The sequence below is a fragment of the Styela clava genome, chromosome 13 (assembly GCF_964204865.1).
Source record: "Styela clava chromosome 13, kaStyClav1.hap1.2, whole genome shotgun sequence".
Taxonomy (NCBI): domain Eukaryota; kingdom Metazoa; phylum Chordata; class Ascidiacea; order Stolidobranchia; family Styelidae; genus Styela; species Styela clava.
This window is the reverse complement of record NC_135262.1, coordinates 9,091,902-9,104,836: the sequence shown is the minus strand read 5'-3', so window position 1 is coordinate 9,104,836 and position 12,935 is coordinate 9,091,902. Positions and strand designations below refer to the sequence as shown.

Sequence of the window (12,935 nt, the reverse complement as noted above, 5' to 3'; positions counted from 1 at the left end):
TATACTGCTTCGCTTGGTGTGAATATATTTGTAGACTGTGATCTAACAGTACGGTAAACCGTACTGTAGGCTACTGTGAACAGACGTGTCCATATATTTGGGCGTAGCTCTCTTGTCTTATTATATCACTGTCAAGTGATTCTGAAATTCCATAAAATTTAGGTATAGTATTTAAAAGGCGTGATGTGGCTTGCCGCTTCCATTTTAATCTCCGAAGTCCAATTAATAAGTGGCAATATAGCATAATTGGTTTTGTTTAATTAATATATTGTCGGTATATACCGTGGTTATATTCGAGCCGAAGTCGTATACTCGTATTGAGTTTTCTTCGAGCCACAGATCCGCACTTTGACTTCATGACACATGTTTTACAGCTTGGCGCCAGAAGTGAAGCATTGAAAGAAGAATTATTTTTGTGAGTTTTATTGAACCATTGCTTTGTTTAAAGATACCCAATAAATTAAACGAGAATTTTCTGTTATAAAAATAGCGAGTTTTCTCTATTATTTCTCGAGTGCACCATCCCAGGAATTGACTAATACTCAAACTATAGCCTACACTTGTCAATATGAACTTAATACAACATAGTCAGTGTTTGACAATGCAATATTTATAATTGTGTTTTCAAGTTCATAATTGAATAAAAACAAAAAATGAGAAACTAAACTCGTAATTTATTACATTTTGGAATACCAACGAACTGCTGTAAAGTTTCAAAACTGAAATGAACATTTAATCTCTTTGGGACATTGTCTGTACATGAATAATGCGTAAAATTGCATAGAATATATTGAAATCAAAATGCTGATAAATAAAATTTCCTAAAAATTCTCTTTATTATAATGAAAACTGACTCGTTTAGACGCAGAAGAATGTTTGTTGCACATTTTATGCAGAATTTTAGAAAGGGAAGCAGCTCCACAGAAAAATACTCCTACTTCTCTTTCGGTGTGCATATCGGCAATTCGAGAAAATATGTCGTCCCAATTAGGTCTACCAAAATTTGTTTTTTGTTCCAAACCTGTAATGACATCACGTTGATCCTCTTCGTGAACAAAAATAGCTTTTGCTTGGCCGGCAGTCCAACCTCGAGTTAAATATATGTTGTATTCAATAAGGTCTCTGCAACCACTTTCAGCCAGCTGGTTTTCGAGATGCATTAGCATATCTCCAAACCACTCAAATGCATGTGTGTCAGGACAAACCCAAAAGAAATACACTTTCCTTAGTCGCATGGGACCGCTCTCGTTAACAGTTTTGTAAAACACTGATTTCAGTAGTGATGCAAATGGTGTCACGCCAATTCCAGCTCCAACGCATAAGGCAACATCATAATCGAAAACATCTTCGCTGGCTGTACCGAATGGACCATCCACCGCGACGCGTGGTATTTTCCAAGATGGTTGAACCTCAGCATATTCATCTGCACCTAAAACTTCACTGAGGCCTGAGGTCCAGTCTCCAACAATTCTAATATGAACGCTAAAATAATCTTCTTCGGGTGCAGATGTTAAAGTAAAGGGATGCCATTCCAGTCGTGAAAGCTTAGGACATTGAATAAATATGTACTGCCCAACCTCTGCATGAAAATCAGTCTTCCTCATTTGAATTTCGAGAACTTTTGACGGATGTTTGACCACTTTCAGTATTTTTACAGGCTGCAGGTACCTGACAAATCGTAATATTCTTTCACAAATGTATATAAATATAGGTGCCATTATCCAAACCCATGTAATAGGCATGCCACCTTCAAAAACTGGAGGTGTGGAGCATTTTCGATCATTTTCCCAGCCCGTATAGGGATCAATCTTACTGCAATACTCAGGATCGTGCTTATCAACGTTCGTCTGCCCTCTGACCTGCTTTCCTATACTGTGGAATATGAGAAACCCAAAGAAAACAATAAACAAATGATGTACGTACCAAAAAACTTCAAAATATGAGCGACGTATGAATTCAGTGGATGAGGTCACCATAAAAAAGAGACACGCGATCATAATAAGTCCAGTCCATCCGCCTGTCAGCAAAAACACTGATTTTATCGGATAGGTAGGTTGTCTTATTGGATCTAAATAGGTCTCTCCATCCCCATTACCTATAGAAACCAACTTTACCAACAACTTGGTTGATTGTTTAGTGTCTGTCTCGTCAATTGCATCGTCAACTTTTGTGTTGTGTGACATTGAAAAACGATGGACGTTGTACGAATGCCCATAAAAATGAAGAAGAGATAGACCAACAATCATGTAAGCGCATAGTCTGTGAAATGTTACGTTCTTGTCCAAGATTCGCCTTGCTCGCCCCGGGCAACAAACCGCCCATCCTCGAACAAACGACAATAAATTTCTGCAAACTGGTAATAATATCAACATACAATTGAAGTTCAAGCAGGCAGCTGCACTTCTTGATATTGTGAGTGTATTACCAAGAACAGCTCTTGTATAAAAGTATGTTTTTTCCCTGTTGTACTTTTGCCAGGTTACTCCAAATAGTAATCCATTGATCAGAAGCCATACTAAAATAACGAAATATTTTGGAACGTCGTTGACGAGTAAACCTCTCATTTGTCTGCAAAATGAATAGTAGAATATATTTAATCTAAAAACTTTTTATCAGAACATGTTGGATGCGCTTGGAATTGCCTAAGCCAAAACGCAACTACGAATCTATACCGCCACTACGATGAACAATATGAATATTGGACGAGAAGAAAGTAAAAGTAATATTATGCGTTACGCTTGACTTGTTGGAATATTATTACTAAAACACTTAGGTAAGTATCTTACTTTCGCATTGCCACTCGTATAGAATCGTATGTACACGTGCCTAAGAACAATTTACGTCTGGCCTCAACGTATTGATCACTATTGTAATCACGCGCTTATAGTATCGCTTGTGCAACATTAATCTCATCTCACAAAAACCTCATAACAATGTAGCATAATAGCTTGGAAAGCGTCTAACTCCGTATGCTACGAATATATAATTCTTATTTTCAAGTAAACAGCCAACGGTTGGTTAACCCACGGACGAAAGACATGAAAATCGAATGGCTAAAAAACTTCACTGATAAGAGTGAAATATAGCGCGGACGGAACCATACAGTATATCCGAGTTCAAATAACAGACAAGATAGTGCGCCATGAGTTCACAAACTGCTTATGCATATATCTTTCAAGGTCTAGCTAGTGTAATATCAGTGCCATGGATTGTGGAACATAAGTTCAGAAACTGCTGATGCAAACGTCTTAAACGGCCTGGTATGGCGACAAAAAGTGCTTTTGAGACGCTATCTAAACTGTTATAAAAACGAACATCACAATGGGATGTTTATACCTGATTTTCTGTAAAAACGTACATTCTGGATTTGTAATCGTAACCGAACACTATATAATTTTACCGCAACAAATTTGGAACCAGCATAGACAGCCTCAAAAACTAACGCATTTACTGCCAAAGCTATGACGTTCCTTCCTTTCATTCCTGGTTTGACATAATGTCACGTTTCATTGCGTAATTTATTTTTCAAATGAATTGACCTCTGCATTAGTTCAATACAGCTGCGTTAAGCCTATCCTAATCTAATGAAGTATGCTAAATGAATTAGTGATGACTGCCACTATGTATCATTGCGACGGTCTTCACCGCGAGTACTAGATTGGCAAATTATAATTTGACAGTACGTCACTGTTTTGCGTTGAGTAATCATGTGACCTATTGTTGTCAACATCCTAATTTCCTCACATATGCGTTGCGTGGTAGTGGGTGCTTCAACAATTATGAAACACAGAAAAACTTCTCAAAGAGCACACTTGCCTTGTCGATTTAAGACTCCACTCTGCCTATGTATTCTTACCGCTAAACCCACCGGGAACAAAGTAATGACTATAATTTTAGTAAGGCATTGACCAAAACAAACCGCGTAAGGATCAGTCCGTTTTGCGAAATTTATTCAACCGACGTTGCCAGTTACGCTGATTGACGATCACAAACAAGAAGCCAAATTTATGCTGTAATGCATCGATCAAGTCTATATCTGTGGGCGTATTTTTAATTCAGACGACACTCACATATACGATCCCTAAACTTGGTCGCAAATATGATTCAGATTAACAGGTAGTCAATAATGACATCTGAACTTGTTATACATTCATGTTTTGTTCAACATCTAGCGACGCGGAAAACCAACACTCAAGACATATAACTTTAATTCAGTTGTTATTTACCTCAATCCAAATTCCGCCTTAGGCTTGTTAACGGTAAAGTAACGACTGCATAGTCCTGATACAATTTTACTGTTATTATAAAATAGTTGCATTTGGATGGTTCAATAAGACCTGCAAAATACTAACATTTACTGCCGTACTACACGAATACACAGCCAGTATTGAGTTGGTAACTCTTGACTTCGTCGTAATGTCAATACTGTTTATAAGGCCGTCTTTAATCTAACATCTTGCCCAACGCTCTTCCTTCGTGACGGTGAGTGGCCATAATTCATACTGATTCCACCCATATATCTGCCAAAACATAGCGTCACCAGAACTAAAATAAAATATTGATAATGAAATAAATAAATTCTTAAGATATCAAACGTCAAAAATAATTACCTTATTTGTCGAAAGAAAGTGACGTAATTTTTGGCGATTGGCTCGGCTGACAGCATGGTTTCCGCAAATGAGTCTTAAGTTAGCACCTTATAATCGCTGGTGGCCGCTCATGGACATTTGAAAGTTTTATTGGACACGAAATGGACATATGGATCTTTTTATTATAATGAAATAAATAAATTCTTAAGATATCAAACGTCAAAAATAATTACCTTATTTGTCGAAAGAAAGTGACGTAATTTTTGGCGATTGGCTCGGCTGACAGCATGGTTTCCGCAAATGAGTCTTAAGTTAGCACCTTATAATCGCTGGTGGCCGCTCATGGACATTTGAAAGTTTTATTGGACACGAAATGGACATATGGATCTTTTTATTATATTATTATTTTATCCTCGTTGTTCATCATGTTAGTATATTTTGTATTTCTTTTTTCAACTTATGATAATCCTTGGTTTAAAATGATTTTCAATTCATCAAGTTAAAACACGATTAAGAACTTCTTTTTTAGAACTCGTTTTCGGATCCTAGCGTCTAAAATTTGAAATATGATGTTACCGTGGTTTAGGTTTATTCGCGAATGCGAATCAGGATTGCTTTTGAAAATTTTTCATTTTCGTCATAGTTCATAAATCCATTCGCGAGTGATAAGTGCGTGTGGCCAAATATGTCCGTTTGTCTGAAGCAACAATTTTTGGTCCGGTCGAAGTTGAGCACTGAGGCAATCTCTCAAAAACAATCATCAATCGCGTAATTCAAACTTGCGTCACCCCTACATAGGCTTACCATATTTCTGAAGCAAACAAAAAACGGGACGGCGCGGATCGGACAAGCCAGCCTTGGCTCGCACCCAGGGGCTTACTAATAGTTTAAAGGTTCTCCATACCATTGTGGGTAGATTACGGGTGTCAAAATTAGCTGTAAAGCTAATATCCTCTATATATCGATCTTTGCTTCAAATAATTGACTCATTAGAAAACTGGTACTTTGATTTCGACATTTTGATGATTCGGCGACAGTACAGTTGGGAGTTAAATTAACGCATGGTTTATACTTCATATCATGGCTATGACATAAAAAAAATTCTTTCTATCAGAACTAGTAAAGTGAGGCGCAAATCAGTGGCAAATTGGATGCCTCCATTAAAAAAATGTTTTGTAATAGTATCGAAATAGGAAAATTATTTATGACTGTCGTACTGCAAAACCGGGACATTTAGGTCTTACACCGGGACGGCGGAAAAACATGCTAAAAGCGGGACAGTCCCGGTAAAACCGGCATATCACAGTTTCACATGACTGAATGTAAGAGGTAAAACTATAATTGATGTATTTTCAATACCAATTGCACATACTACTTCATACTGGTGGTCATGCTTTACAATTGCATCGACGTGAAATGCGTGGCTTACGACACGTGACCTGCTTTTCCCACAGTTTTAATAGCTCTGCAAATTCGATGTTTAACAAACAAAGGTCACTAAACAAATAAACTCAATATAGGACATCTAGTTCTACTGGCCTTGTCTTCGTTTTGTCAATTGTTGCCACTGAGCAGATGATCGTCAGTTATTTGAAAGTTTGTACTTGAACGAAAACGATAGAATTATCCATATAGCGTCCTGTTTTCAGTTATGTTGTGTTAATTGCTGTTAGTTAAAAAAATAGTATCTAGTATAAAAAGGATGTTATCGAGTATTACAGCGCAGTCAAAATCCTAAACTGTAGTTGAGTTTGAGAACGAATTACCTGGTTATAGCAAACTGGCTACTCGTATTGATAACAACAAAGCATGAATATATCAAATTTTGACCTTGGAAACAATAATTAGGCTTAGTGATTAGAGAGTTGAAAAAGTAATCTTAACAACAGTACACTTTCGACATAGGACGCAGGTTACACGATTATGGTTTCGCGATCATTGTCTCTGTTCCCTTCCGCTCATCAACATTTGTTCTTGAGAAGCGAAAATTTGTTTGCATTTACCAAATCTGCTAAATAAACTACACACGCATACCACTTTTAACTCAGCGATATAATTTCAAATTTGATCGATTCTAAGCGAACAAAATCAATCGTGACTTTTGTCAAAGTCACATAGAATATCTGAAATATTAGTTTTTCACTGTAACTTTAGAATTTACTAGTTAAATGCCAGATTCAGATATTCGAGATAAAGATAAAATAGAAAATGGAATTTCCAGGATAACTGAGAATTGCGGCAAATACCAGAAACAACTTTTTCTCATTATGATGGTAACATCAGTGCTGATTCCCATTGCTTTTCTCTGTAATGCTCTCCTGACTGACAAAAATACAGAACACTTTTGCAATACATCGGAAGATATAAAGATTTCAGTGTCTCAGGTATCGTGAAATTATAATAATGGCTTTTAAATAGTTTATTTTCAAATAGTGAAACATATAACAACCTTTATAAATCCTTTTTGGTGGAATGATTTAACAACGACCTAGGTTTGACATGTCAATACCGATGAAAAATTTACCGATGAAATTATTTCGAACCCGATATAAATGTTCATTAATAGTTACGACTATAAAAAGATAAAATTGCCCACGACAATGCTTATCGTTCAGCTAAACATATTCTAGATCTGTGAATACCCTTTATGATATATTGTATCTCCCGTTTGAAGTATTCCATTAGCAAAATTCTGAGTTGTCTCTGTAGAGATGCAGAAATAGAATATATATTATACCAGTATATTTGACGCCTTTTCTCGAAGATTCGTCTTATTTCAATCACAATTATGGTCCTTATCAACACTTCGATTTTTAGTTGGACGTATTATACAAGGCTAAAATCATCTATTCCTCTATTTTCTAATCTTTACAGGTATGCAATAAATCATGGACGTTGACTCAAGATCTATTAACAATTCCATTAAACAACGATACAAAACAACTTGATCACTGTTATAAGTAAGTACTTCGGCCGCTTGTGCCTGATATGACTGCAAATTTGAAGTAAGGTAACCATCAACATCTAAGTTATTCAGTTACAACTCACAAGACGCACCCGTACTAAAAATAGAAGGAAATGTACGGATTCGTCCAAAGTTCCATTGAATATTGCTTGCAAACTTGTGGAGCATGAATTTATCTATATTTTCAAAATCGACCCGCAAGGAAATATTGTGCGGCCCGCGGAGAAGTGCCAATTTTGAATATTGTGCCCGCGAAACGTTCAGGTAAAGTTTTTAGTTCAGGTAATCTAGTACGTGCGAGCAATTCCAACTTATTTGCGTCGAGAAGCCTATACCGGGGCTCCCGAAGTATGCGAACCAAGATGGCGGACATCGGAATGTAATATGTGTACTAGGTTAGGGTTAGGCCATAATTTTAGGTATAAATACTACGGGAGGCTCTTGGCTAGTCTTCGAACTGATAATAGGACTAAAATAAGGAAAATTGGAAAAAAATTATCGCCTAACCCTGACCTGTTACCCATGTTACGTTCCGATGTCCGCCATCTTGGTTCGCATACTTCGGGAGCACCCCTATACCAGTACCTGGATGCCACTGTCATATTAGTAAAGCTAGCTAGTAAAACCCTGTTGCAAAATACACAATGTTATAAAAACGTGTTACTCACTGAATTCGTTTAAAGTCGGTGTGACAATAAATTTGAATAGCAGTTTTCTTTAGAAATTTATTCGTTTCAACTTACCATTTCTGCAAGGACCACTAACAATGCCGTAAGATCAATTACAAAAAGAAACAATTTTTTGTGCCTGCAACTACTAGAAAGTCTATCTCAAACAAAGGTGCTGCCGTGTCTTCACACCCAGCTACTTGTATCTGGCTCCCCTGTAATAAAGGTTGCCCGCCTCTGCTATAGGCTATGTTGCTATGTATCATATTCATATCGGTTGCTAATTGCTATATGTATATATATATATATGTAATATACTCTAGTAAAATAGTATATATATATTTATAGATACATTAGGTTTTAATCGTAACACTTTCTTTTCTGCATCAAGATATGATTTGGGGCTTGTTCTGCAGCCTATTGATTGTTCATTTTGGTTTCAAAACGACAACAGCAGCAATAGCAGTGTTGCTGAAAATACACGAACACATGAAAACCAAACATTTAATACAACCAAATGTACGAGGTATTGTAACATTTATTGAACATAATTTTAAAAATTTAGTATTGCTAGCTATTTTAGATTTTGAAACTCAATAGCTCGGACGTAATTTCTCATTCAGTCACTTAAAATAAAGTTTCGTCTAATGGAGGTTTTGATGATATCTCGGAATCATGCAAAAATGAGTTCTTTTGTACTATTAAAATGTGTAAGGACATTAAATATACCGTGTTGTTATGCTGTGTTAATTTTCTATTCGCGCCCAATATTTTCTATCATAGCTGGAGCTATCATAATGACATACTTCATTCGACTGTTGATTCGAGATTCAATCTGGTATGTGATAATGCATGGAAAGCGCAAATTGCTTCTTTGTCGTTGATGTTTGGTGTACTGGTCGGTTCAGTTATATTTGGGTTAATCAGCGACAGGTATGTGTAAATGTCACGAACCAATGATATTGAATCTTTGGATAATTTTTGGGATGTTGTTTTTTATTCATGGCTACAATTATTTAAAATGCACTGCTAAGCACTTACACGATACTAGCAACTTGATAGTTTCACGAATACCAAGCATCAAGTACGAAGCTAAGAACACGAAGTAGACTTACAGAATCCTTACGCTTTTTTATCTTATTCGATAAAATTGATTGGGTTTTGATGATAGCGCAAAATCTGTGGCGAATCAAAGGGTCCAGACAAGACAAAAAGAAAAAATGAAAAGTAACTAAAATTTCCTGCCGAACGCTATCGACCGCCTAGCAATGTAAATTCATTCAGGATAAATTCTATAGCCAACTGTATTTGGCAAATTTTAGTACTTTACTATTACAGATATGGCCGGAAATCCTCATTTGCTATAGCACTTTATGTGCTTGCAGCAGGTGAATTCATCAGCACTTTCGTTCGGAATTTCGCAGTTTACTGCATAATGCAATTGTGTACAGGATCCGGATTTATTGGAGTTTGTACTGCCGGATTTATCATGGGTAAATAATTTTGCCATATTTGTGGATCTCAGGCCCTAAATTTGAATTATATCAGTAATATATTTTGTATTATAGGCATGGAGCTACTAAGTTCTCGTCATCGCGTTATTGCAGCTCAATTTTTTCAATGTACTTTTCCAGTGGGATTCATGCTATTTGCTCTAGTTGGATATTTGATTCCAAACTGGAGGACAGTTGGACAACTTTCTAGCGTCGTCATACTATTTATTGTTCTTATATTTTGGAGGTAAGGTGTAATGAATTGTTCGCGAAGTAGGTTCGATAATCGTTGCATCCACGTACATTTCCATCAGCCAGTTTTATATCAATTTTGGTATGTATTGAAAACAGTCTTTTTCAATGAAGTATTGCTTTTAATTTTAGAGTAGCACTTGAATCCCCCAGGTGGCTATATGCAAGAAATAGACTGGAAGATGCTAATAGAATAATCAACAAAATCGCAAAATTGAACGGTTACGAACAAAAAATGGTGAGGTGATTCAAATTATACAATTTCTTGTTGGAGAAGTTTTTTATGGTAAATTAATATTCAGGAACTTGTACCACCAATGGAAATTGGCGGGAATGAAGAATCCGAAGAAATGATCAATAAGCCAGCTAATACAAACGATCCAGAAATACTGACGAAATTTTCTTTTCTTGTACTTTTTACAAACCGCACGCTTCGGAAAATTACGATTATTCTTTGTTACAATTGGTATGTACCAAAATCAGATTTAGCCGTTTTAGGTAGAGGTAATGTTATAAAAATTAGTTCAATGCCAAACCATAAAGGCAACTAAAAATTGGCATGACTTAATTAATTAGCAATTGAATTTAAATCAGTAAGATTAGCGCTGCAAATTTTTTTTTTCAAATTAATCACTTCATAGCTACAAAAACGATCATGGTTTATGATATCTTTTGTTCAGATATTGACAGTTTTATATAAAAAAAAAAGCTTAGTTATAGCATGTTGTAGTGTAATCCAGTTTCTTATACGTTATTCCAACAATTTTCTCAACAGGTTTGCTGTTACATCCATATACTACGGCCTTTCCTTCAGCACAACGCAATTATCTGGAAATGTCTTTTTGAATATATTTTATACTGGACTTGTTGACATTCCAGCGAATTGTTGTGCAGGATTACTGATGAAATACTGGGGAAGACGACCAGTTGTCTGTGTTTTTAATTTTCTTTCTTCTACTGCCCTTCTGTGCATGATGTTCGTTCCACAAGGTAGGGGAGCAACTGACCGATAAATTAAAACGTTCACCCTATAACACAGTCCTGGTGAATTATTAAATTTATCTTTCAGATATGTCGTGGCTTATTTTAATATTGTTTTTGACTGGAAAATTCGGAACAACTGGTGCATTTGGCGGAGTATATTTATACACATCGGAATTATATCCAACTCCAATAAGGTACTAACAGTATAGCACACTATATAAATATATACACATCACGCAGTCTAAATTTGTTTACGGATTTGCATTACATTTTCTGATAGGTTTAATTTTAATTCTTCCTATATTGTGTCTGTGGTATGGTAGGTTTTGTATGAAGGAATGAATGGTAAGCAAGTAGAATATCCACGCGTTATTCTTGCCGGCACTATAAGTTTGCCATAGAAAACTGAGCATGTCATATTAACCAAAAACATTTATAGAATCCAGTTTTCTGTGATATAAAAATATTTATAATTTCAGAGGAAATGGTCTAGGATGTTGTAGTGGATTTTCTAGAATTGGTGGAATGTCTGCAATCCTCATCTTAATGCTTGGATCGATCTGGAAAACATTGCCATATATTGTGTTTGGAGTCATAAGCTTCCTGGCAGGTAGAAGCACCATTTTTTTTAAAATATTCACTCTGCTTCCTCTTACATCACTTCTCTTATTATCATCTTACGTGAATTGATCTCGGGTATGAGATATTCTCGCTCATTTTCTCCGTTTCTTCGCTTTTTGGACACGTAGTGGACATAGTGATCGTTTCAATATTATGTTGTTGTTGTTCTTATTGTTGTTCTTGATGTCCTTATTCTTTGACACGTTTTGAAGAAATCGCTTTTCTTTTCGAATACTGGACCAATTGCTTTGAAATTTTCAGTGGTTGAAGATAAAATTTTTCTCCAGAAGGCTATTACTTTTTTTTCGCTATGACGTCATCAAAATTATTCCCACTGGGTGGCGCTACGTGTCCATGTATTTGAGCCTAGCTCTCTTGTTTCTATTTGTTGTCCAACTCTTTTTCCTTCTGTCTCTCGTTTTCCTTTGTTCTTTTCTCTTGTTTATTACACTCTACCACCGTTTAATATCATTCATTAGTTCTTTGCTTTGCGTTACCTTAAGATATTTTCTAATTGAGGTTCCTTTTTCCAAGGTTTCCTTGTCCTCATTCTTCCGGAGACAAAAAACAACGGGTTTCCAGAAACAATAGAAGAGTGTAAGAAGATGGACAATAATAGAACGATTAGTTTAAAATCCCAATTTTGTCCCTTCGGCAAGAGATAAACGTGCATTAAAACTCCAACCAAACAATCTGCGAGAATGCTAATTTTGTTACCGTGTGTATAAGCGATGTATGTAGACTTAGAAAAGTTTTGGTGTGTCGGATTTAAGATGAGGTGTTTTTCGTGCAATTGTATTCGGTATTTCCGGCTTTATATACTCCCGAAAGGATATGAATTTTGTGAATTCAAATCCAGGTTAATTTTGTATGTCGACAAGATATACAAGTTTACTTGTCAGTCGGCAATCACTGTCCGGGAGATGGAACTACTAGACGTTTGGCTCTCTTCGAAAATAGAACACGTACTGTAACAGAGCACGGACTAGCTCTGATTTTTCACAGTTGCAAGCATAGAAAATAACATGACTACAAAAACTATTCAGCTGTGAACATCATACCAGATTTCTTTAACGAACCTCATAAAAGTGCTTCGCGGCCCCCACTATGGGAACAGTGTTTCTTAACCGCCGGTTCGCGTCAACCTTGCCGCCGGTCTGCCAAATATTAATATATTATGAGGAGACTTTATTGGGCAGTATGATGAGAAGTATTCGCTAGGTTTTACTATTGCTCCCGGAAGCGGAAAAGTACCGCTCCCTATGTGCCTAGTCTGCGCCAAAATTTATTCAAACGACGCATTGAAACCCGCAAAGCTAACCCCACATTCTCACTCGCAGCATAGAAACCTCGTTGGAAAGAC

The 12,935-nt window shown here is 36.4% G+C and overlaps 2 protein-coding genes across 3 annotated transcripts; one reads left to right on the top strand and one right to left on the bottom strand.

Annotated features, from left to right (window-relative positions):
• Positions 1–588: 588 nt before the first annotated feature.
• Positions 589–4,376, bottom strand: LOC120332919 (NADPH oxidase 2-like). The gene is made up of 2 exons (XM_039400262.2): positions 4,227–4,376; positions 589–2,568 (listed from the first exon to the last, which is right to left on the bottom strand). The coding sequence occupies exons 1-2, from the start codon at positions 4,316–4,318 to the stop codon at positions 822–824; spliced, it is 1,839 nt and encodes a 612-aa protein (XP_039256196.2). The 5' UTR covers positions 4,319–4,376; the 3' UTR covers positions 589–821.
• Positions 4,377–6,238: 1,862 nt separating this feature from the next.
• On the top strand, positions 6,239–12,266 carry LOC120333246 (organic cation/carnitine transporter 2-like). Of its 2 annotated transcripts, XM_039400612.2 has the most exons (12): positions 6,240–6,973; positions 7,464–7,549; positions 8,614–8,748; positions 9,006–9,155; positions 9,561–9,715; positions 9,791–9,962; positions 10,100–10,205; positions 10,270–10,433; positions 10,743–10,957; positions 11,037–11,145; positions 11,431–11,561; positions 12,107–12,266. In XM_039400612.2, the coding sequence occupies exons 1-12, from the start codon at positions 6,758–6,760 to the stop codon at positions 12,235–12,237; spliced, it is 1,770 nt and encodes a 589-aa protein (XP_039256546.2). In that variant the 5' UTR covers positions 6,240–6,757; the 3' UTR covers positions 12,238–12,266. The 2 variants fall into 2 exon arrangements, with proteins under 2 accessions (XP_039256547.2, XP_039256546.2); XM_039400613.2 differs by lacking the exon at positions 9,006–9,155 and having other exon boundaries at positions 6,239–6,973.
• The last annotated feature ends 669 nt before the right edge of the window (positions 12,267–12,935 follow it).